This window comes from Oncorhynchus keta, chromosome 12 (assembly GCF_023373465.1).
Source record: "Oncorhynchus keta strain PuntledgeMale-10-30-2019 chromosome 12, Oket_V2, whole genome shotgun sequence".
Classification (NCBI taxonomy): Eukaryota; Metazoa; Chordata; class Actinopteri; order Salmoniformes; family Salmonidae; genus Oncorhynchus; species Oncorhynchus keta.
Genome location: NC_068432.1, coordinates 18,708,101 through 18,733,895, shown reverse-complemented (window position 1 = coordinate 18,733,895; position 25,795 = coordinate 18,708,101). Strand labels below are relative to the sequence as shown.

The 25,795-nt window shown below is 44.9% G+C and overlaps 1 protein-coding gene across 2 annotated transcripts; it reads right to left on the bottom strand.

The window, feature by feature from the left end:
- Window positions 1-18,731: 18,731 nt before the first annotated feature.
- Window positions 18,732-25,565, bottom strand: fkbp6 (FKBP prolyl isomerase 6). 2 transcript variants are annotated; one of them, XM_035782042.1, is made up of 9 exons: window positions 25,132-25,565; window positions 24,654-24,771; window positions 23,278-23,367; window positions 22,994-23,196; window positions 22,601-22,720; window positions 20,924-21,121; window positions 20,308-20,444; window positions 20,151-20,225; window positions 18,732-18,998 (listed from the first exon to the last, which is right to left on the bottom strand). In XM_035782042.1, exons 1-8 carry the CDS (start codon window positions 25,201-25,203, stop codon window positions 20,153-20,155), a joined length of 1,011 nt encoding a protein of 336 aa, XP_035637935.1. In that variant the 5' UTR covers window positions 25,204-25,565; the 3' UTR covers window positions 18,732-18,998; window positions 20,151-20,152. The 2 variants fall into 2 exon arrangements, with proteins under 2 accessions (XP_035637935.1, XP_035637937.1); XM_035782044.2 differs by having other exon boundaries at window positions 20,308-20,417; window positions 25,132-25,560.
- Window positions 25,566-25,795: the final 230 nt, after the last annotated feature.

The following is a 25,795-nucleotide window of genomic DNA, read 5'->3' as shown; positions in this document are numbered from 1 at the left end:
TACTTGGTTGGAGATTCAAAGCCAGCATTGCACAATTAGCCCTGACCACATTTTGTCCAGGTTTCACAAGATTAAGGTTTCGCACAGTTATTTTTATTTTTTTACTAAAGCAGGGACATACGGGAAATCTTTGGCATTGGCTAATTAATCTGTTCAGAACCCCTCCTATTTAGGAAGGCCAGTCCACCCAACAGAGACCACGTTTCAACAAGGCAGTTCCCATCTTGGCTCAGAAAACTCAATACCGGTATTCTTACTTTATATTTTTACAAGGTGTCTCCAGACAGACCTGCCTTTTACAACATTTGTGGTGTCTTTCCCCTGCTCCTTGTTTTCATTAAGAGCGAGTTTGTGTAGCGTCTCGCGCAAACCCTTCGCACATAAGTCATCGATTTCCCTAATGAGTGACAGGCAACAAAAGCGTCCAATTCTTTAGCTTGCCAAAACACACCTGCCTTCTCAATCAGACTTGGTGTGGCACCACAGTGACCTGCATGGCTTTAGGGGGCAGATGGATTAGAGAGAGGGTGACTCGTGAATGTGCCCATTTCAACCACAGGCCAGGACGACATGGTGCTTGTGGTCTTCTGCTGGCCTCTGCCCTGGAACAGAGCCATTCTGGCAGTGACCGCATGCGTTTTGGCCTCCTCAGAACTATGAGCAGAATGCAGAATGCCAAGGAAAGCAAATACATTGAGGAATTTAAACAGAAATGGGCTGAAGGAGTCTGGATGCAGCAGACTCCATAAAATAGTCCCCGTCTTGTTACTGGAGAAATCAGACTTGCGAGGGAAAAATCTTAAAATGTGATATCAGCACAGTGTGGAATATACAGCCTTTCTCTTCTTCTGCTTTGTTACAAGCACAGTTGGGGGTCTCTACTCTTGGTTTAGAGAAGCCCAGCTTTCTAAGCAAACACACACTCAGTCTCATCGCCTACCGGGACCTGAGGGATGGAAACGCACAAGTCTATGTAGCAGTCAGCCAGACAGTGGGGAGGTTTGGGAGGAGAGAAAAAGAGAGGAGGCAAAGAGGGCACAAGGCAGCACTGAGTGCATAGTGAAGATGCCTGGCAGTCTTTGGAGACGCTCCCATGGGTTAGCCCCCCGCGCTCTTCCTTTTTGGCCGGGAGGAGAAACATGTTCCCAGATAGTACATGCTCCACAGGGAAGCCGTGTTCATTGACTTGGGGCATGGTGACTCTGACCTTTCAGAGTCAACAAGTGCTCAGCATATGTGGGAACTCCTTCAAGATTGTTGGAAAAGCATTCCAGGTGAAGCTGGTTGAGAGAATGTCAAGAGTGTGCAAAGCTGTCATCAAGGCAAAGGGTGGCTACTTTGCAGAATATCAAATATCAAATATATTTGGATTTGTTTAAGACTTTTTTGGTTACTACATGATTCCATATGTGTTATTTCATAGTTTTGATTTCTTCACTATTATTCTACAATGTAGAAAATAGTTTGAAAAAATTAAGAAAAACCCTTGAATGATTAGGTGTGTCCAAACTTTTGAATGGCACTGTATGCCTACAAGAAGTTATTGTTTACTCTTAGGCCTACTTGTAAGCACTCGTGAGGTATTTAGAGCTACAGTTTGTCACCTGGTTCAGACAGTCCATAAACTGTAGCTTTAAAGACATCACAAGTGCTTACAAGTAGGCCTAACAGTAAACAAGAACATCCCAGTAACAGATCAATTATATGAATACTGTAGCCCTTGCAGCTTATATTAAGAGTACACATCTTAGTTATGGGGAGCTCTGCAGCCATTGATGACTATGTCTAGCATCGTCTTGAGAGGCAAAAGACCTGACATGGGCCTAGAAAGGGCGAGTGCTCAAAAAGCAATAATCCAGCAAGCGTGTCCGTCGTTAAATCCCCCCCCCACACCCACTGTCAGAACCATAAATAGCTGACAAATCGGTCCAATTAATGGGAAAATACCTAGAGTGGGTGCCTCCGCCTCGCCCGTCACCGCCTCTGGGGCCGTCTCTTTACTCAAAGGCAGTGTCTTCACAGGACACACACACACACGTCTCTCATGCCTGAACAGACAGCAGATATTTATATCACAGTCATGGGAATACATTTAGAGCCTGGCCTGTCGACTCCATAGAGGGGCTACAGATACTGGACATGTGAGCTGTAAGCTCTGGAGTGGTGTGTACACGGCAACATGTTCTTGAGAATAACCTGAAAGAAATTAAACTGTGTAGATCAGCTGACTGAGAATGCCCGTGCAAGTTCACCGAACAGAGATTATAATTATCATCACATCTAAAGAGTAACCTTGTCTATAATAATCAACAATAAGCCACTTCCCAACATCAATGTTGAGACGATCGGTAAACCAGAGCTGTAAACTCCTTACTCCTAAATTGATATTATGCACTAGTCCCATTGTGTTCTTCAGCTTGCGCCCAGCGGGGGATAAAGACGAGAGCAGATGTGAAAACAGGGGCTGTGGTGACAGGGGGGCTATATTCGCCCCAGCTGAAGGAAAGAGAAGCCTGACAGTACGGCAGCTATCTTTTACTGGCATATTATAATACATTGCCCTCCTTCTCCATCCCTCTCCCTCCCCCTCTGCTCTGGCTCCCCTGTTTTCTCCCCTCAAATCCCCTCCTAACCTCATCACCCCGCTCCCCAGCTTGGGTTACCAGCAAAGCAGGCACGCCAAACAAGTCCTATTAATACAGTGTGGACGGACAGAGGGGTCAGATGGCATCTCCGTGGCTGGCAGTGTGGCTAGGCCAAGGCGTGGCAGGCAGCAGGGCCCACTGAGGGGGTGGATGGTGACGGGGGACAGATATGTCACTGAGGCCAGGCTAAGTACAGGCCCGTCGCACAGTCACTGGGATCTGACATTTATGACAGAGAGAGGGGTAACTGGGTAGATACCTAGACTCTCACAAAGAGGGGAGAGACATATACAATATAGAGAGTCCATACTCCAATATCAACTCAATCTCAAAATGTTGTCCAAGCTAACAGTCATTCAAATTAAAAGGCTAAACATAAATACATCTAAAGTCAGAAGTCATTCAAACTCGTTTTTCAACCACTCCACAAATTTCTTGTTAACAAACTATAGTTTTGGCATGTGCATGACACATGTAATTTTTCCAACAATTGTTTACAGACAGAATATTTCACTTATAATTCACTGTATCACAATTTCAGTGAGTCAGAAGTTTACATACATTAAGTTCAGCTTGGAAAATTACAGAAAATTATGTCATGGCTTAAGAAGCTTCTGATAGGCTAATTGACATCATTTGAGTCAATTGGAGGTGTACCTGTGGATGCATTTCAAGGCCTACCTTCAAACTCAGTGCCTCGTTGCTTGACATCATAGGAAAATCAAAAGAAATCAGCCAAGATCTCAGAAAACAATTGCAGACCTCCACAAGTCTGGTTCATCCTTGGTAGCAATTTCCAAACACCTGAAGGTACCACATCCATTCGTACAAACAATAGTACGCAAGTATAAACACCATGGGGCCACGCAGCCGTCATACCGCTCAGGAAGTAGACGCACGCGTTCGGTCTCCTAGAGATGAACGTACTTTGGTGCGAAAAGTGCAAATCAATCACAGAACAACAGCAAAGGACCTTGTGAAGATGCTGGATGAAACCGGTACGAAAGTATTTATATCCACAGTCAAACGAGTCCTATATCGAAATAATCCGAATGGCCGCTCAGCAAGGAAGAAGCCACTGCTCCAAAATCACCATAAAAAAGCCAGACTACACATGGGACAAAGATCGTACTTTTTGGAGAAATGTCCTGTGGTCTGATGAAACAAAAATAGAACTCTTTGGCCATAATGACCATCATTATGTTTGGAGGAAAAAGGGGAGGCTTGCAAGCCGAAGAACACCATCCCAACCGTGAAGCACAGGGGTGGCAGCATCATGTTGTGGGGATGCTTGGCTGCAGGAGGGACTGGTGCACTTCACAAAAGATGGCATGAGGGAGGAAAATTATGTGGATATATTGAAGCAACATCTCAAGACATCCGTCAGGAAGTTAAAGCTTGGTTGCAAATGGGTCTTCCAAATGGACAATGACCCCAAGCATACTTCCAAAGTTGTGGCAAAATGGCTTAAGGACAACAAAGTCAAGGTATTGGAGTGGCCATCATAAAGCCCTGACCTCAATCCTATAGAAAATTTGTGGGCAGAACTGAAAAATCATGTGCGAGCAAAGAGGTTTACAAACATGACTCAGTTACACCAGCTCTGTCAGGAGGAATGGGCCAAAATTCACCCAACTTATTGTGGGGAGCTTGTGGAAAGCTACCAGAAACGTTAAACCCAAGTTAAACAATTTAAAGGTAATGCTACCAAATACTAATTGAGTGTGTGTAAACTTCTGACCCAAATAAATAATTCTCTCTACTATTATTCCTGACATTTCACATTCTTAAAATAAAGTGGTGATCCTAACTGACCTAAGACAGGGACTTTTTTACTAAGATTACATGTCAGGAATGGTCAAAAACGGAGTTTAAATGTATTTCTGTGTCTGTGTTCCTTGTTGAAATAAAGGTATAATAATAATAACTTGGCTAAGGTGTATGTAAACCTCCAACTTCAACTGTAAGTGTACATTGATATTTTCAACTGAAAAAATTGTGAGAGGCAAAAATCAAACTCAACCTATCAATTCTAACACTTTCAAATAACGGGGTGAATGTTTTATCTTACCTACCTACACATAGAACGACTGATGGACACACATGCACACACTGTACAACGCAGACAAGAGTACAGCAGAACCAGTGGCGGTCACCAGTAGTTTCCCACTCCTACTACAGTACTCCTCTCAATGATGTCTTTGACTTGAGTCTCGGCACAATCCCCCCTGCTCTCATGGTGTTTACCTTGGAGCTGAAGGCTCCAACACACTGCTCCAGGTTCCCAATGTCCTGTCACTCAAACAAGTATTTCTCTCCCCCACCTCCTCTCTCATTTTCCATACCCTTTTCTCCATTCCTAAACGCTCTGTCCATTCTTCTCACCATCCTTCCTCTCCTAATGCGCTGTTCCCCCCTGTTCCCCCTCTACCGGTGCTCTTGCATAAACACCGGGCCCTCGCTTGCAGAAACCTTTGATTCTTCTCCTCCGTGTTGGAAAGAGGTGGAAGAACGAGAAAAATAAACTTATGGCCATTTTTTGCATGGGACTGTGGGGCCATACAATGTCACCCCTTGTTCCTGGGAATTGTTGCCATACTTTCTGTAGAATTATGAAGTGGTGGGATGGAGTCTACATGGCCTAAACCTATATAATGTTAACAGTATAATTGTTTTGCTTCTCATTTGTTTTAGAGCGAGACACACATTTGGAGACTTTCTGAACACCTTGAGGGCAGCTGTGCCTTAAACAGATATTATGCTATTTTCATGGCGAGCGTGTGGGACAAGCAGTAGAAAAATAGGGGGTTATGTTGAAATTGAGGCCATACCTACAGTATTTGGTTTTGAGTTACATAACTTGGGAACTTGTTGAGCAAGTTTAATGTGAATTCCACCAAATTACTTAAAACTGTGAAACTATTACAAGCCATTATCGATGCCTTGTACCCTTGGTTATTACCTCGTACCCTTGCACATTGACTCGGTACTGGTACTCCTTGTATATAACCTTGTTATTATCATTTTGGTCTTACTTTTTAACTCTACATTGTTGGGAATGAGCTTGAAAGTTAGCATTTCACTGTAAAGTCTACACCCGTTGTATTCGGCGCATGTGACCAATAAAATGTCATTTCATTTGCCAAATAAAAATCCTCCTTCCTTAGTTTATCAATTCATTCACACTGGATTGCCAGTCAGAAACACCAAAGGCAACAATTGCTTTGAGGACACACACCCAAGCACTGCATAGGTCCTTCCTCAGTTCTGGCTTGGCTAAACTATGCTAGGCCTGCTTCAGATCAAAGAAAAGATGGCATCTCATACCCAGATCCTTTCCCTTCCCAAACATTGCCAACATCGCTGTCCCCATTATTGGGCACCTTCATGGACAACAGTGTCATGCATATTGGAATTCAGGAGGTACAGTACAATATGCCCCCTTGGTTTCATCCAATTGTAGCTTCGAGCTACACACGGTACAAAGATATAAAACGTATTTACTGTAACACCTAAACAGATTATTTTGCCTGCAGGTATTGTGTATAGTTCAAATCTTACACAGCTCTGACATAGGAGTCATCCTTTGTGTGGAGGTTTAAAAAAATACTGATGCCAAGAAGGTAATTTGAAATAAAACCACAGCCTTGCAGGTCACTACAACTGGACACGTGATTGGAACAACTATTTCTCTTTTTATTAAGTGGCCCCTTTTTACAGGTTTATTGAATACAAAGCATGTATTCAGTTGGAGCCAGCAGAAATGGGGCATATATACTGCAGGGGGCATGTAAAAACAGAAACGTGTGTTTCTCTGGTAATTGTCCTAAATGCTGGGGACTAGAGTGGGCATTTAAGAGAGAATTGAGCCGCAAACATTGGAAACAGACCTGGGGCTATATTTCGCCATGCTGCTTGCTACGTATCCAAATGAGAAAATGTTGCATTTTGAGATGTCCACACTGAGGCAAAAGCTGCATCAAGTGATCTCAGATGGCCAAGGAAAGCTGTGCGGGGTAGCTTTGGCAAGTGGAATAATGACCTCTCAGTAGGCCAATCAGGAGGTTGAGATGAGGACCATCTATGGTATTTTACTGCCGAAGAGTACATTTATCCCCCCTATGAATTGTTTTGCTTAAAACCTAGTACACTTAGCCTTAGGACAAAGATACTGTACATGCCCACGCAACAATATTGTATCACTGTTCGCAATTTCACAACAACAAAACTATTAAACTCCTTGACACTATTGGTGATATTCTAAATTGACAGTGGGATTGCAGATAGGCCCATCAAACTTTCTTTGTTCTGTCCATCTCATTAACCCTCTCCTCCTACTGTATCACTTCTTGCCTGCGCAACCCAACCCTGCTATACCAGAACATACAGCTCATCAAACCATAGAGCCGGCAGCATCATTTTCAAAGGCCTTCTGTGGCCAACAAGACACCCATTTTAGAATTCTGCCCAAAAACCAATCACCCATTTGAAAAATTGAGAGTTCAAGGTGAAAATGTTGCAGACTTTGGAAGAACTCGCTTCAGCACCATTTTAAATCTTTAAAGAAAAACATTGGGGGGCTGAGCTGTCAAATCTGAAAGTAATTATCAAGTCAGAGAAAAAAAAGCCCTCCGCTTTATATGCGAGGAAAAAGGCCTGAACAAAAACACCACTGTTTTTATGACGTCCCCCTGTAGGTTTCTCTGCCCCTCGACGCATAGACCAACATATACCTGAACCCCAACAGAGAGGAGCCCTCATTCCCTGCTAGCGGCGGCAGGAACTGATTCTCCGAGATATGGCGATAAGCAATCGGCTCCTTGACAAAGCCGCTGCTGTATTGGAGGGGAAGAGAAAGGCAACATCCGCCTTTTACCCCCATCCTCCTTCTCACTCTCTCCTCTCTATATTTAGAGCTCTGCTATTCCAAGTGGCAGGGAGTGTGTTTAAATCAGAGGTGGGAGAGCAGCGAGAGGAAAAGAAAAACAACCTTTTTCCTAAACCTGAAAAAAATGGGGGGGATTGAGGCACCACCAGATGTTATGAATAGGACATTGATCCGCCAAAAGGGGTTGAGAGGATGTGGTCGAATATACGCAAATGGCCTAGGAGTGTTTTCATAAATTATTACTCGCAAATCATAATGCCAGGCAGAGTTGATATAAGAGTAGGGTGTGTTTCTACTTTCTCATCAGCTTGTTCTCTATGCGCCTGGTTAGACATGTTTCGGAGGCTTCTCTATAGCGTGGCTGTCTTCTTGGCCCTGATACTGGCTGGGGTTGACTTGGCTGGTTCTCTCACCCTGTGAGTGCCGCAAACCCTAATGCTCTCTCTGGCTCATACACTCCAGGGGAGTGAGGGTTGACACACACAAAAATGAGAGTTCACACATCTCAAAGGCCACGTTTCTGTCAGCACCACTGGTATATTAAAGTAGACCCAGCAGAACAGGGGCGGTAGTGTGTGGTCGTCCAACTCCCAAGACACAGCTAATCTTAGACGTTTCATGTGCCATCGTCACCGGAGAGATTTTGACCTTATCTCTATGTACCCCAGGAGAACATCAGCACCCATGGGATGTCATGAAATGCATAGATCATCAATCACTTCTGCTGTTGCTGTAGGTTTGGGGGTGTTTTTGCTAACCCTTTATTTGGATAGTTGAAATGTTACTGATGCTCTACAGACAATCTACTAACCCTAATCCTTATCCTAACCCTAAACTTAACCCTTACCCTAACCTTAACCCTTACCCTAATCCTTATCCTAACCTTAACCCTTACCCTAACCTTAACCCTTACCCTAATCCTTATCCTAATCCTTATCCTAACCCTTACCCTAACCCTTACCCTAACCGTAGCAAGTAGTTGCTTATCAACAGATGGTCATACTATCTGTTGAGCATATACTGATGGAAAATCCAGACTATCCAAATAGTGTGACCGTGTTTTTAACTCACTGTAATCCTTTTCATCTTGAAGCACATACAAACTGTCAAGTGCGTCAAGTCCCTAACGCCACGTCTCAGCTCGTCTACCTCACCCAGAGAGTGAATGGTATCCCAGTCTCTGATAGCGTCTTCAATGTTGTTGGCTGGCTCCGCCTCTCTGCGGACTCCACGGCAGCGCTAACTTATCTGGCTGGCCTTCCTCTATGGACTCTCATTGGGTTCAATTGTCTCCTCCTCAGGAACAAACTGGAGCTCGTGCTGATCCCTTTGTGTTGACCTTATCGGCTTGTTCCATCTGAAGGCGCTATCTGTTCAGAATTTGCACGAAGGCCTGTGAACACAAACTGATCGGGCCCTGTTGTTTGCGCAATGCCACCTTCTAGACATGAAAGGGACTTGCGTTGTGGTAGGTCCAAAAACTTAAGGATTTTGATATTCATTACCAATACAGTGTTTCAGTTACATCACCATACGTATAAATGATGATTATCACATTAATATTATACCCTGAGACTGCTATCTAACACTCACCTAGGACATATCCAAGTTAGACAACTGAGACACACCTTCAGTTGCACACTAACCTGTGTAATTAGTGTATAACTTAGAAGTAAATGTAAGCACACTCAGTGGATAAAACATGCTTGATATACAGACCAACTTTTTGACAAGGTGTCTGCCTGGAGAGAATAACTGTATCAAGCCAAAAACAAACTGCTCTATGCTGCCAACCATTGGCAGCAAAAAACAAAATATATATTTTTTAAACACATTGGGGCAGAGTTAGATAGATGTGGATGGGGTGAGAGTTCCAGCGCATTCTCCAGCTTTTCAAGGGGGCTTTACATACAAAACCTCTGTGAATCTAACTCATATGAATGGCAGTCTGTTCCTCATCTTAAAGGGGGAACTTGTTAGGGGAGTTATTGACTGACAATCCTTGGATGATAGGTTAGTAACTTGATGGAGCGTCTCAAAAGTTTGAAAGGGAATCTAGTCAGGGGTTAGATATACACTACATAACCAAAAGTATGTGGACACCTGCTTGTCAAACATCTCATTCCAGAATCATGGGCATTGATATAGAGTTGGTCCCCCCTTTGCTGCTATAACAGCCTCCAATCTTCTGGGAAGGCTTTCCACTAGATGTTGGAACATTGCTGCGGGGACTTGCTTCCATTCAGCCACAAGAGCATTAGTGAGGTTGGGCACTGATGTTGGGCGATTAGGCCTGGCTCGCAGTTGGCATTCGAATTTATCCCAAAGGTGTTTGATGGGTTTGAGGTCAGGGCTTTGTGCAGGCCCGTCAAGTTCTTCCACAGACCGATCTAGACAAACCATTTCTGTATGAACTATGCATTGGTGTAGGTAGTGTTCTCCTGGCATCCGCCTGTGACAACACAGAGGCGGATGCAAGATGCAAGCAACGATGGTTTAATGAATACAGTTTACAACAGCAACAGGACAGACAGACTGTACTCAGATGGAATCCGACCCAGGGACTAGGGCGCATCTTCCAATGATAGCGTGCTGAGAAATCCAGGGGAGTGTGTCCAGAAGGGTAGGAAGGAGCACAGCAGATAATCCACACAAGGGCGGCGAGAGAAGAGCACAGACACACGACACAACCTCAGGGAAGTAACAACGATCTGACAACAAGAAACACTGGTTACAGAACATATAAAGGGAAGATAAGTGGTTCCAGCTGGCGCAGACAATCAGGCCGAGATTGGGAACCACGCCCACACAAACACGGGAGAGAGAGAGAGAGAGGCAGTGGATTCATGAACCGTGACAATACCCCCCTAGGAACGCCTCTTGGCGTTCCCAGGCGAATTTACCTGTCGATTGAAATCATCGATAAGGGAGTGATCCAGAATGTCCCTAGCAGGTACCCAACTTCTCTCCTCCGGGCCGTAACCCTCCCAGTCCACCAGGTACTGGAATCCGCGTCCCCTCCTTCTAGAGTCCAAAATACAATTGACAGAAAAGGTGGGTTCCCCATCAACAAGTCGTGGCGGCGGGGGAACCGGGACCGGCGGGTTAATGCGTGCCTGAAACACAGGTTTTATTTTAGACACATGAAAGGTAGGATGAATTCTCCTATACGCCGGAGGAAGCTTGAGCCGGACCGCCACCGGACTAATGATCCTGGTGACTTTGAACGGGCCGATAAATTTGGGGGCAAGTTTGTTCGAAACGGATCGGAGTGGAATGTTCTTAGTAGAAAGCCACACTCTTTGGCCAACGACGTATAACGGAGGCTTCGACCGGTGGCGATCGGCCTTAGCCTTGGTGCGCGCCCCCACCCGGAGAAGAGTCTCACGGGCTCTGCTCCATGCGTGACGGCACCTCTGGATGAAAGCGTGAGCGGAAGGAACAGTGACCTCGGACTCCGTACTGGGAAAGATAGGTGGCTGGTAACCTAAACTACACTCAAACGGAGAGAGACCCGTAGCTGCCACTGGCAACGAATTGTGAGCGTACTCAACCATAGAGAGTTGTTGACTCCAGGAAGAGGGATTCTTAGAAACCAAACATCGCAACACTCTCTCCAAATCTTGGTTGGCCCTCTCCGTTTGACCGTTGCTCTGGGGATGAAACCCTGAAGACAGGCTGACACTCGCTCCCAGTAACCTACAAAACTCTTGCCAAAACTTGGACACAAATTGGGGCCCCCTGTCAGAAACTACGTCCATCGGCAGGCCATGTAAGCGAAAGACGTGATCCACGACAGCTACCGCTGTCTCCTTGGCAGATGGTAATTTAGGCAAGGGAATAAAATGAGCCGCCTTCGAGAACCGGTCCACCACGGTCAACACCACAGTCTTGCCCTGGGAGGGCGGGAGGCCGGTAACAAAATCTAGCGCGATGTGGGACCAGGGTCTCGAAGGGACCGACAGCGGTTGGAGTAACCCATCTGGGGGTCGATTAGAAGTCTTCCCAGTGGCACAAACCGAGCAAGCCAAGACAAAACTGTGAATGTCACGAGCCATCAGTGGCCACCAAAAGCGTTGCTTAACCAAAAGCTAGTGCGGCTGACTCCTGGATGACACGCTACGTTGGAGCAATGCCCCCACCGAATAACATCGGACCGACACCCCTCCGGCACAAACAACCGATTAGGCGGGCAACCGGGCGGAGGCGTTACCCCTTCTAAGGCCGTTTTGACCCTCGATTCAACCTCCCATGTGAGTGTGGATACCACTAGGGTCCCGGGTAGGATGCACTCGGGAGTGGATGGGCGTTCGGAATGGTCAAAAATGCGAGAAAGGGAATCGGGTTTGACATTCTTGGAACCCGGGCGATACGAGAGAGAGAAGTCAAAACGTCCGAAAAAGAGTGCCCACCGCGCCTGTCTGGAGTTGAGTCGCTTGGCGGTTCTGATATATTCCAAATTTTTGTGATCGGTCCAAACTATAAAAGGTACCCCCGAACCCTCTAACCAATGGCGCCACTCCTCCAGTGCTAACTTCACTGCCAACAACTCTCTGTTGCCAATGTCGTAGTTGCGTTCCGCAGGTGATAACCGATGGGAAAGGAACGCACAAGGGTGCATCTTGTCGTCAGAAGAGGAACGTTGGGAAAGTACCGCACCTACCCCCACCTCTGAAGCGTCCACCTCTACTACGAACTGACGCGAGGGATCGGGAGCTATGAGGATGTGAGCCGAAACAAAGCGGCTCTTGAGTTTGGCGAATGCAGCCTCGGCTGTATCGGACCACCTGAACGGCACTCTGGGGAGGTTAAGGCGGTAAGAGGAGCGACTATCTGACTAAAGTTGCGAACGAAACGCCGGTAGAAATTGGCGAATCCCAGAAACCTCTGTAGGGCCTTACGGGAATCTGGGCTTGGCCAATCCACCACAGCCTTAACCTTGTCAGGATCCATGCGAATACCTTCAGTCGAGACGATGTAACCTAGGAATGGAACGGATTGTGCATGAAAAATGCATTTCTCCGTCTTGACAAAAAGTCCATTCTCCAACAACCTCTGAAGCACTCGTCTGACGTGCTGAACGTGTTCCTGGAGAGAAGAAGAAAAAATCAGTATGTCATCCAGGTAAACATATATGAACTGATCAATCATATCTCTCAGCACGTCATTGACGAGTGCCTGGAAAACCGCTGGGGAGTTGGATAGCCCAAAAGGCATGACCAAATATTCGAAGTGCCCTCTGGGGGTGTTAAACGCGGTCTTCCATTCGCCCCCCTTATGCGAACCAAATGATATGCATTACGTAAATCCAACTTAGTGAACACGGATGCTCCCTGTAACCTTTCAAAGGCTGAGGACATCAACGGTAAGGGATAGGTATTCTTCACTGTGATGTTATTCAACCCACGGTAATCAACGCAAGGACGCAGAGATCCGTCCTTCTTTCCCACAAAGAAGAACCCCGCCCCGCTGGAGAAGAGGAAGGACGAATGAATCCAGATGCCAGAGAATCAGAGATGTATCTCTCCATAGCCTCCCTCTCAGGAACAGAGAGTGAATATAACTTGCCTTTAGGCGGAGACTCACCTTGCAATAATTCTATTGCACAGTCATAGGGACGATGCGGAGGAAGAGAAGCAGCACGGGACTTACTGAACACCTCCTTCAGGTCGAGGTATTCAACGGGCACGTTAGACAAATCCACTGCCTCCTCTAGAAACACAGAATCAGACACAGACGAACAGGCAGACACTAAACAGGACTCAAGACACTTGTTACTCCACATGGATATAGAGTTATGACCCCAGTCAACTCTGGGGTTGTGTTGGTGAGCCAAGGGTGGCCGAGAACTAATGGTGCAAGGGGTGAGTCCATGAGTAGAAATGATAGTGTCTCAGTGTGATTGCCAGAAGTGATGAGTGTGATAGGTTCAGTGGTGTGAGAAATGTTGGGGAGTTCTTGACCATTGAGAGCGTTGACGGATATCTTGTGCGTGAGTGAGGTGATAGGAATCTGGAGTTTGTGAGCGAGCTTGAAGTCCATGAAATTACCCTCTGCTCCTGAGTCCAGTAAGGCTTGGGTGTCGTGCGTGTGGGTGGCCCATCTTAGTCTTACCGGGAGGAGAGTAGATGATGAGGTCTTCTCTGTGGTGACACCACCCGATAGTAGCCTCATGTTTACTACCGGGCCTGATCTTTTACCGGGCAGGAGTGGATAAATGGCCCGCTCTACCACAGTAGAGACAGAGTCCTTGGGATCTCCGCCTCTCCCTCTCTTCCCGGGAGAGGCGAGCTCTCCCCAGCTGCATGGGTTCGTGAGCGGAGGCTGAACTGGCCGTGTTCCCGCCGCTGGCATGCCCGCCCTCCGTGTCGTTATACGGTCTGTTAGGGCATGCTCGGCGGCCAATACGACTCAGACGAGCGTCGACCCTCAAGGCTAGTTCCACTAGTCCATTTAAACTCCTGGGAAGGTCCAGAACATAAATCTCCTTCTGGATCCGGTCCTCCAGCCCATGCAGGAACATGTCCCACTGCGCCTCCTCGTTCCACTGACACTCTGCGGACAGAGTGCGGAATTGGATGGAGTATTCCGATACTGAACGGTCTCCTTGGCGAAGGTCAGCGAGTAGTCTGGCCGCCTCCCTACCCGCCACGGCCCGATCGAAGACCCTTCTCATCTCCTCGGAGAGTGTCTGGAAAGAGGTGCAGCATGGGTCCTGGTTTGCCCACACCGCCGTTCCCCAAAGAGCCGCTTTGCCTGATAGCAGTGTGAGTATGAATGCTACCTTAGACTGTTCATGGTTGAAGGTCCGTGGCTGCAACGAGAAATGCATGGAACATCTCGTAAGAAAGGCTCTGCAATAGTCAGGATCACCTGAATAACCCTCTGGTGTCGGTAGCCGTGGCTCTAGCTGGGAATCCGGCTCTGGCGGGGCGGGTTGAACTGCCGGTGTAGGTGGCACAGCGGAACCCCTCAGATGTTGTAATTGTTGGATCAGCTGGGATACCTGCGTCGCAAGGGCTTGTACTGCCCGATCTGTGCTGGAGATGTTCTCCTCTTGTTGATCCATTCTCGTGATACTGCGGGAAATGAATTCGGTCAGACTCGTTGAACTCGCTGCATCCATGGTCTGGTCAGATCGTTCTGTGACAACACAGAGGCGGATGCAAGATGCAAGCAACGATGGTTTAATGAATACAGTTTACAACAGCAACAGGACAGACAGACTGTACTCAGATGGAATCCGACCCAGGGACTAGGGCGCATCTTCCAATGATAGCGTGCTGAGAAATCCAGGGGAGTGTGTCCAGAAGGGTAGGAAGGAGCACAGCAGATAATCCACACAATGGCGGCGAGAGAAGAGCACAGACACACGACACAACCTCAGGGAAGTAACAACGATCTGACAACAAGAAACACTGGTTACAGAACATATAAAGGGAAGATAAGTGGTTCCAGCTGGCGCAGACAATCAGGCCGAGATTGGGAACCACGCCCACACAAACACGGGAGAGAGAGAGAGAGAGAGAGAGAGAGAGAGGCAGTGGATTCATGAACCGTGACACCGCCAAACCCAGATTCGCCTGTCGGACTGCCAGAGGGTGAAGCGTGATTCATTACTCCAGAGAATGCGTTTACACTGCTCCAGAGTCCAATGACGGCGTGCTTTACACCCCTCCAGCCGACACTTGGCATTGCACAAGATGGCCTTAGGCTTGTGTACTGCTGCTCGGCCACGGAAACCCATTTCATGAAGCTCCCGACGAACAGTTATTGTGCTGACATTGCATCCAGAGGCAGTTTGGAACTTGGTAATGAGTGTTACAACCAAGGACAGACTATTTTTACGCGCTACGTTCTTCAGCGGTCCCGTTATGTGAGCTTGTGTGGCCTACCACTTCACGGCCGTGGCGTTGTTTCTCCTCGACTTTTCCACTTCACAATAACAGCACTTACAGTTGACCGGGACAGCTCTAGCAGGGCAGAAATTTGACAAACTGACTTGTTTGAAAGGTGGTATCCTATGACGTTGCCACGTTGAAAGTCAGTGAGCTCTTCGGTAGGGCCATTCTACTGCCAATCTTTGTCTATGGAGATTGCATGGCTGTGTGCTCGATTTTATTTACCTGTCAGCAACGGGTGTGGCTGAAATTAGAATGTGTATTTACAGGAAAATATAGGTAAGGACATAGCGTATCAGTAGTTAAACCAGCTGAAAAGGAACACATACGGAATGTTGCTGATATAATAGTGGGTGTTTATTTATGCCTTTAATGTGTACAGGTTGAGAGGGCACAGAAAGTGGAGGGGTACACTTGTTACCTTCTTAGGATGCCAACAAAGAAAACAAAACCCCTCCATTCATTCAACAAGCCTAAAATACCCAGTATTTAATTTAAAATCAAATGCAATTACGACCCAAGGAAAACAGGGTTTGGTTCAACTCAGCTTCAGAACCCTGAGTAAGACAAACTTTCCATTCAGCCCTCTGCAAAACAGCCTTTTAGGAACTGAAAAGGGGCTTGTCTGACGATCACCTCCAATTCTGGTGTGAGTAAGAGTGTCCACAGTTCATAAAGGCAGCCTTATATGGTCTGACCTCTTGCTGAACTTGTCAGAACGAACACCATCACAACCTATGCATGACTGTAGAGCAACCTAAATGAGAGTGGGTTCACACCACCACAGGTTAATGTCATGGATGCAAATATTTTCACAACAGACAAGAACAAAAAAACACCATGCACAAAATACCCACATCCAAAGCCTTAAGTCCAAAAGACCGAGTACAAAGCCTAGTGTTCCCCCTTGATCACACAAAGACAAGCGCTTTCAGACACTTCAGAGGACATTTTAGTGGTTATACTTCCCAAAACCTAACTAATCCCCAGAATCCTACCTCGACAACACTAGTCCTCCACTGGCCATTACTCCGACTATTCTCACCAAACAGAAAGTATTGACCAACCCAAAAGAATTACTCTAAGCCATATTATTTGATAGGAATATACAGTACATTAGAAATATTGCACTTTCCATACAAGGTAAATGGACAGATTCACCCCACTGCATTTCAGACGCTGATTGAATCACGCTCAAAACGCTCAGTCATATTTTGATTTATTAAAGGCTAATCTGTAAACATTACTCAACAGCTTTAATGGATTATAAACAAATGTGGTTGCTCACTCTCTAACATAAATACATCTTAAAGTCGCATAACTTTGCAATTGGAAAGACTTTTGAAAGTCATGCTAAAGTGAATTTGGATGAGTCCTGATTCAAATAAGCCTGCACTCATCCTTTTAAAGTCAATAGGACAGACACACGGGGGGGGTAACAACTCAAATCACAGGCAAAGTATATCCCTGAAATGGAACTGAACAGTAAGAGAGTGAGAAATAAGGGTTGAAGTTTTTGTAGCTCCAAGCCTGAGACATGTGGACCAAACCAACAGCATAGCACTGAACCCTGGCCTTCTGTCCTCCCAGATAGGCCCATACCTGTGCATGAGCTGAACAGTATTGTGGACAGATGTGCATTGTCTCGGTCTTCCATCTGCGTATGATACTACTACGCAACAGAGAAACATTGAATTTGAAAGTGCTGGAAGTCTATTGTTGAAAGGTGAAAATGTAACTGGCAACACCTATTCCACATTTAGCCTGAAGTTTTTTCAAAGCACAATTTACAAAGCATCAACTACATTTAAATGATCTCATCCTAGTTAGTGTTGTTGACAATCTAACCCACAGAGGAGCGACACTCCACAAGATCTTCCCCACCCCATTTCAAATGCCTGATCACATTATAAAACGGGTTGTCTTCAACCTGCACCAATGACTATAGACCTAGACATTAATAAATGAGCAGCTCTAGCCTTTTAGACAAGACTTCATTGACTTGACTCCTTCAGCAGTAAAAACATCATGGTTTCCCTTCCAATCATATTACAGAATAATTGGAATGCCTCTGGGTCCACTGTAATGATGGAGCCATCTCACGAACAGCGACCACTTTAAACAAACACTGGGTGGGAGAGTTTCTCTGCTTAACACGTGGTTAAAAAGCCAAACACTTTTTTTTTGCTGAAGGTCTCCGACAAAGATCCTTGCTGAGGCACACTCGCTAAACACACATGGCACGCTCGCTCTTGGAACGACAACGGTAGACGGAAGCCACATTGCCCGGGCGCTCTGCGGACAATCCCGCCCCACGCCCAGCCTAGCGGAACAGGTCAACATATAGGATAAATCTCAGGTCTCATGTGGCTTCCTCCCTTTTCCCCCCTACTCCCAACTACACAGATCGGAAAACACAGGCTAAAGCAATAGAGTGGATACCCTAAAGGAATGTTCATGCACTTGTCCAGTTCTTTCACACCAGTGTAAATTAAGGGAAAAAAATGAGACACTTGACGACCAGACCACCATCAACTCAAGCGCCACAGCTCTTTCCAAAACCTCCTCCGATCTTAGAAAAAGGGCCAGATGTAAACTGTAGTCCGGTTAAAGAAATTACTCATCTATGGTTTCTGAAACCGCCAGGTTAATTTGGTAGAATGAAGTGATAATGCTCAGCCATGGTGAATGCCCAGAGTTGTCATTCTTTCCAGTGCTTACATACTGGGAGCACTGGATGTTAACCGACAGAGCGGAGTGAACAGACTCACTGGCCACCATGGCAAACAAGTTCTACCAATAGTAGAACCTTTTCATTTAATAAAAATATATGGATGTGTGTCTGGCTTTATGGGAGCTTCTAGAAGTACATTTTGTTGCCCCCAACACTAAATACATCATTAACTTGTGTGAGTACATGAGAGTTATGATTGAGAGCCGAATACAATCAGGCATAACATCCAAATGTGATTTTATGAGTTTGGCTACGAGTGTCAAAACCAGGGTGATTTAATGCCGATGTCTGCATAATGAAACAGCTAAATCGATAATTGTAACATTTAATTTGTTGAACAAGAATGCCTGAAAGCTACTCCTAGTGTGGCTGAAGAGTTTGTCAATGGTATGAAGAAATCTGCCTTGTAAAACCAGCACGTGATTCCAACTGGATTCCATGAACAACGTCCTCCAATTCAGCTTTCCCCAGGAATACATTGTATTGATCCTTTTTCTGAGAATTGCTTGAATCACTAGGAGAATATGTTTATTCAGACAAGTAAGACAAGATAACGGTATGTTTTGGAAAGAGGCTTTACTTCTTGAATATATCTCGATAAACAACCATGGCCCCTGAAAATATTGTAAGATGAACACAAAAATACATTTTTTCACTCTATAATTTCACTCTGTGTCCAACTGCAGTTGGATTTGGTCTACAGAATAGCTTTCTACATTTTGGTACATTATGAACAAAAAAAGTTGAAATCAAAGTGAATATATCTACATATTGTAGTGAGGCTTGTGAGAGTCTTTGGTGTTGACTTTAAGTTCCACATACACCATCACCTGCAACAGAACGAGTCCAAAATTTAGCTCCAGACACCGCTCTTTTCACACACTTCTGGAACGCAAGCAGGGCAGATCCCACCATGTGATACAGGGAGGATACCTCAGCTGAACTGGACTGTGCTCAAGCCCTTTGAGGAGCACCCAGAGCATGTAGTTAACATGATTCCCAAATTACCCTCTGAAGCCTTTGATCTTAAGAGAGCGCTGCCACTTGAAGCTGAAAGAGCAAGCAGAGGCCTTTCTGCACTGCTGACATTTTCTGCTGCGCCGGGCATTTTATGTACAAGTGTCTGGAACAAATGCATATTTATGTACCTCTGGAAAAAAACATGCTCCCGACAAATCACACTCGAGATTCAGTCTGTCATCGTGTTGAGTATAGATAACTGAAATTTCTCTTTATGTGAGCTGCCAGTGGATCTCATGTTGCATCTTCCAATTCCACATGAGCTCTCTAAGCCCATAGCACACTATCATGGCCATTACGCTTCTTAGCACCCTTAACTCACTTCTCACTAGATTTTTCAAATATATATTTATACTACCATTCAAAAGTTTGGGGTCACTTAGAAATGTGCTTGTTTTTGAAAGACATCAAATTGATCATATTAGGGTTTTTGTTTGTGGGTTTCATGTTGTGGTCGGGGTAATTCAGCTTGGACGCACACATCTATCGTACATGATCAGATACTAAATCAGGATAGAATTCCAATGAAATACAGGGCATGTCCAAGGCATTTCTACCAACCAACACACGCTACTGAAAATCACTCAAAATGATACAAATCAAATTCAAATATATTGCCCTAAAGCCTGTAATAATGGTCACCTACTTTCATTAAAAATAGACAAACTGTATACAGTCAGGAACATGGAAATATGACATTAAAACCCACTAGATTGGGTTGTCTTAGATGTGCACCGATGGAACATTATCGCTCACTAAAACGGAGTGAAAAGGGGCAACTATGTGAACTGGATACCAATAGTAAGATATGTACTGTATGTAGGAATCAATCAATCAATGCTTTTGGATTGCATTGTTCCTACAGCGCCCTCCTGCGGCTAGCACAGGAATAACTACCACAGAGTGGAAACAGATGGAAGCATTTACATGACAAAGGACACGCTCGCTAACTAACATGTCACCTTCACTTCTTCACAAAGTCAGCAAACATCTTGGAGCACAGCTCTTTCTCTTTGTCCAAACAGTCCTTGTAGTGTCTGCAAAAATAACAATATTTTAGTTGAGTCATATGCGTCGCAAGGGGGAAAAAAACAATGAATGTCAGGACTATTATCTTACATGGCAAGCTTCCTCAGGAGATTGTTGATGTCGACGTCAAAAGGTTTGTTGGCCTGAGCCATCGTGAGGTATTCCTGGGCTTTCTCAAAGTCAAACAACTCCAAATAGGCCTGAGGAAAACCCTCTGGTTGAAACATCTGTAGGAAGATCTCAATTGCATACACCATCGTACTCTCTCCTTGTCTCCTTCTCAAAAACCCATTGGAGGAGAAGGTAAGAGGGGCGGTACCTCTGGCTTTCTCCTCGAATGAGTTTTGAGAATGAGACAAGGAGAGAGGACGCTAGGAGAATACAATTGAGATCTTCCCTGTGACTGATTCTTTCCACAAGTGAGCTTTCGCCAAACATGCAAAACTCAAATGTGTGAAAAAGGGAACATATACGTTTTAGGATCATTATGAGATGCTATTAATGCAATGGTTATCCATTAAACATATCATACTAAATGCACCACCTGAAAGATTTATTTTCTTACTAAATAAAGATAACATTTGTGTGGATCCCCTTCAGCTCACCTATATTTCATATCCAAAGGCCAAACCATGATGCCAAAAACAATCACATATATAGTAGGCACACACATGAATATAAATTCACCCCGCCCTGAGGGTCTGACCTGACCACAGCGGAACAGGGCCTTGGTGTTGTTGGGGTCGATCTTCAAGGCCTTGTGGCCATACTCCAGGGCTTTCAGGGGCCTGTCCAGGCGGAGCTGGGTCAACGACAGGTTGAGGTAGATGGGCAGCTTCCCCGCCACAATGCTCCTCTTCTCCTCCTCATCCTCCGCCTTCCGATTCCCCAGCAGAGTGACCGCCTGGCCAGAGAGAGGTTGGAGAGGTATGGAGAGGTTATACAGTTGAAGTCTGAAGTTTACATACACTTAAGTTGGAGTCATTAAAACTCATTTTTCAACCCCTCCACATATTTCTTGTTAACAAACTATAGTTATGGCAAGTCGGTTAGGACATCTACTGTGCGCATGACAATAGTAATTTTTCAACAATTGTTTACAGACAGAATATTTCACTGTATCACAATTCCAGTGGGTCAGAAATGTACATACACTAAGTTTACTGTGCCTTTAAACAGCTTCGAAAATTCCAGAAAACTATGACATGGCTTTAGAAGCTTCTGATAGGCTAATTGACATCATTTGACATAGATTGTTCTTTTTGGGGAAATTTCCTCTGGTCTGATGAAACAAAAATAGAACTGTTTGGCCATAATGACCATCGTTGTGTTTGGAGGAAAAAGGGAACGCTTGCAAGCCGAAGAACACCATCCCAACCGTGAAGCACGGGGGTGGCAGCATCATTTGTGGGGGTGCTTTGCTGCAGGAGGGACTGGTGCACCTCAGAAAATAGGTGGCGTTATGAGGGAGGAAAATTATGTGGATATATTGAAGTAACATCTCAAGACATCATTCAGGAAGTTAAAGCTTGGTTGCAAATGGGTCTTCCAAATGGACAATGACCCTAAGCATACTTCCAAAGTTGTGGCAAAAAGGCTTAAGGGCAACAAAGTCAAGGTATTGGAGTGGCCATCACAAAGCCCTGACCTCAATCCTATAGAATATTTGTGGGCAGAACTGAAAAAGCGTGTGCGAGTAAGGAGGCCTACAAACCTGACTCAGTTACACCAGCTCTGTCAGGAGGAATGGGCCAAAATTCACCCAACTTATTGTGGGAAGCTCGTGGAAGGCTCCCTGAAACATTTGACCCAAGTTAAACAATTTAAAGGCAATGCTACCAAATACTAATATATGCAAACTTCTGACCCACTGGGAATGTGATGAAAGAAATAAAAGCTGAAATAAATCACTCTACTATTATTCTGACATGTCATTCTTAAAATAAAGTTGTGATCCTAACTGACCTAAGACATTGAATTTTTACTAGGATTAAATGCCAGGAATTGTGAAAAACTGAGTTTAAATGGATTTGGCTAAGGTGTAAGTAAACTTCCGACTTCAACTGTACGTATACATCAATACGTAGAAATGTATTCACACGTACACTTCTACGTAGACACAGTAGTGCGTGTACACACTAAACGCACTCATACACACAACAGTGTGCTTGTCAAATTTCACACACACGGCAGTGTGCTTATGAAACTCAACACTTATGACAGGGAAGCAAAACATAAGCATCACCATCACCCCTCTCATTCATTCACATACATGGAAAGTTGAAGTGATGCTTCATCATAAAATAATGCTGAAACTAAAATGAAGGGGCTCATTCGAGGACATAACATTTAGGACGTGACTGATGCGTTTTTCTGACGATACCTGCTTGTAGCGATCTTTGGCGTCCTCGAAGCGACTGTGGTTGAAGCAGCGGTTGCCAAAGCTGCGCTCTGTGTCGACCACATTGAGGAGCATGGACAGAGGAGCCGTGTTCTGCTCCTCCTGGCGGAAGAGAGGGGTTTGGGAGCGGCAGCCAACAAAGTCAAAACTAATCCCCAGTAAGCAGAGATGCACGACCTGAAATAGTCCCTTCAGTAAAATTGTACAACCGCAACATGTTTCTGCATCTCTATTTAACCCAATAACATATCTTAGCTCCTTCCACGAGGTAGGTTGACATTATCTGTTACAAAAAATCCCCTGGTCCTGGAGGTTATCGCCACCAACTTTGAGAGATACCGCCCTGACTAAATAAAAGGCTCCTAGTGTCCTCACCGGACTCATTGCGAAGAACTCATCCACTTCGGCCGAGTCGAGGAAGTCGAGGACCTGCACCTCGTAGAGCACAGTGGCTACAGGAGGAATGAGTGGAGGGCAGCCCATCGCTCCATAGGCGTACTCAGGCAGGAAGAGAAAACGAGAGAACTCTCCCTTCCTCATGGTCAGAATGCCAAGCTCAAGGCCACACAGAGTCACGTCTGTAAGGTAAGGTGTACTAATTGTTTATGAAGCCACATATGAAAACCAGTTATCTCCGAGTGCCATAAGCTACAGCTTACCTCTTCCAAGCTTCATCATTCGAGGGTACTTCAGATGGCTGGTGGTCTCAAATGGTCGGTCAGAGTACTCCAAAAATCCAGAGAAATGGACTGAAGGAATATTAGCAGAGGTTCAAATCGGCACAAAAAACATGTGGTGTGTCCCTAAGGTGTGATTGATTGCATTTTGTCCCAATAAATATGCAATACATATGCTTTAGGCTACATTGTAATGTAGGGGTCTACAACCTTTTCGAGCATGAGGCATTCATTGAAAAAATTAAACATGTTGCGAGCCAGAAAAATAATTCTAGCTGTCAAAGAGGCACATTGTTCTTCTCTCCCCTGCAACTCTTCCCCAGGTCAGTAGTTGATATGAGAATGTACTGCACTGTTTTCCCAAATTATGTTCTCTCAGTTGTATCTTTCCAGGCTTTAGATACAACAACAAAATTAAATGTTCTGAGTCCATGTCAATTGCTAAATCACATCAGAATACAACTTTTTTTAGGTCTGGAATAAAACTAACAAATATATTTCTCAGTGTAATTCCCCTTTAATTGTGCATCAAGCAAGTGAGAAATGTGCCGGTCTAGAGAAGGTACTGCTGCTGCTCATTTCATGACATTCATGGCAAAGTTAATAATAGATACAAATTATATACTTCCTCATGATATACACTCCCGTTCAAAAGTTTGGGGTCACTTAGAATGTCCGTGTTTTTGAAAGAAACAATGTCTACACTGTATTCCTGATAAATGTGATGTTATTTTAATGGACAAAAAAAATGCTTTTCTTTCAAAAACAAGGACATTTCTAAGTGACCCCAAACTTTTGAATGGTAGTGTACTTCTGCCAGGTTAGCATGCATTTAATTACGAAGGTTTTGGAGATAGTATTTCTGTCAACCCACAAGATGGTTATCACATCAAATGGATACACACAGTGACAGAAATGTGCGCACCACACAGACAGACGGGGCATAATTGCTGGAAATTAATTGACAGATATTACGTTTGGTTTGGCTTTTTAAGCCAATAGTGGCTAACCGGGGTGGGACAATGTCAATGTTACATTGATCAGATCAGGGTTTCCCAAACACGGTCATGTTATGCCCCGCCCCCGTGTATATTTTGTTTCTTGCCCAAGCACTACACAGCTGATTAAAATAACCAACTCATTGTCAAGCTTTGATTATTTGAATCAGCTGTGTAGGACAAACCTCCTGGATTAGATAGTAGCTTGAAGTGTCTGATACTGGTCAAATTGCATATACTTTCAGAATTGTTTGGCAAGCTACTCATAGGTGGGCTGCGAGCTACTGGTAGCTCACAATTGACCTCTTGGAGACCCCTGTTGAAAGGGAACCTAAAGAAAATAGTATTATATGAAGGTACTTGATACAGATGAATCTCTTGGCACTGGTGGGCCTTCTCCAGGTTGGACCACTTCCTTCAGGATCCCTCCATCGCCCAAGATGTCCTGCATCTGCTGGCCGAGGCGGTGGAAAGGGCTCTGACAACAATAGACACAAGTTTTAAAGTGAACACCATCCCTGACCCTTAGTTGATTGTTTTCAACCCTTAAAAAAAGGGGCACAAAAAAACGAGTTGTCAAAACACCGTTTTATATATTAGATAAATAGCTAGTTGAAAATAAATTCTGCAAGGTGGCACATGGAGCAAAAATAATTTGCGTGAGAGACCAAGCTCGCAAGGCTGCTGCAGCAGCACAATATATGTGGCTAGTCTTTGCTCGTTGAAGTTTAGCAAATAACTGTTAACATGTTGAGATCACATGATGTAGCTAACTCGCTGGCGATAACTAGCCATAGCCATATTTTGACACTGGCTAGCCTCCCATTCATCTCTTTACCGGAGTATGTGCCAGCGTGTGGGGATCCAAAAACTGCTGAATTCTGGTCGACAGTCCGTTCGCTGACATCATTTAATCGAAAGATGATTGCAAATTTCAATTACACTGTGCTAGCATTTAACTCTATAAATAATTTGGGTAGCTTGCCGGGACAGATTTCCCACAACGAATGTAGCCAGAGGGTCATTTGGGTCACCCCACGTGAGGCGCAACAGAGATTCACAGATTTTCTAAACCCAGAGGCGTAACATCCTATGACTTCCGGGAACTTTTGCGAAGCAGACCAGGCTTGATTTTGGGGTTTGAGAAGTCAATGAGAGATTTAAAAAAAATCTTCCTTAGTTGTTAATTGTCTTGAAATCTAATGGCACAACCTATCTAAGTAGTTGAGCGTGGTTTTACTCCAACCTCGTGAAATGACAAACTGACACGTTTGCGTTGTCGTCAAAAACAACTTTATAATGGAGTGACGTTGATTTGATGGCCTGCATATGCAGTTCGGTGCGAGACTTTTAGACCAGATGACGTGATTCTACGCATACATTTAGCTTGCCAACGTCGCGGTAATTCGCCTACAAGTGTGATCTGGGATTTCTTCAAACTGTACCGTCTTTGTTCTGGATTTCCTCTTTGGGTGCACTGATGCATTGCTATACGGAATCAT

What these genes read in the sequence shown, in the direction of transcription:
- fkbp6 (XM_035782042.1), bottom strand. Translation starts at nt 25,203, where the DNA reads ATGATGTCAGCGAACGGACTGTCGACCAGAATTCAGCAGTTTTTGGAT. An exon ending in AAGAGATTCATCTGTATCAA is followed by an intron (nt 23,368 to 24,653) that starts GTACCTTCATAT and finishes ATATTCCTTCAG; the next exon opens with TCCATTTCTCTGGATTTTTG. An exon ending in CCCTGTTCCGCTGTGGTCAG is followed by an intron (nt 20,445 to 20,923) that starts GTCAGACCCTCA and finishes ATCTTCCTACAG; the next exon opens with ATGTTTCAACCAGAGGGTTT.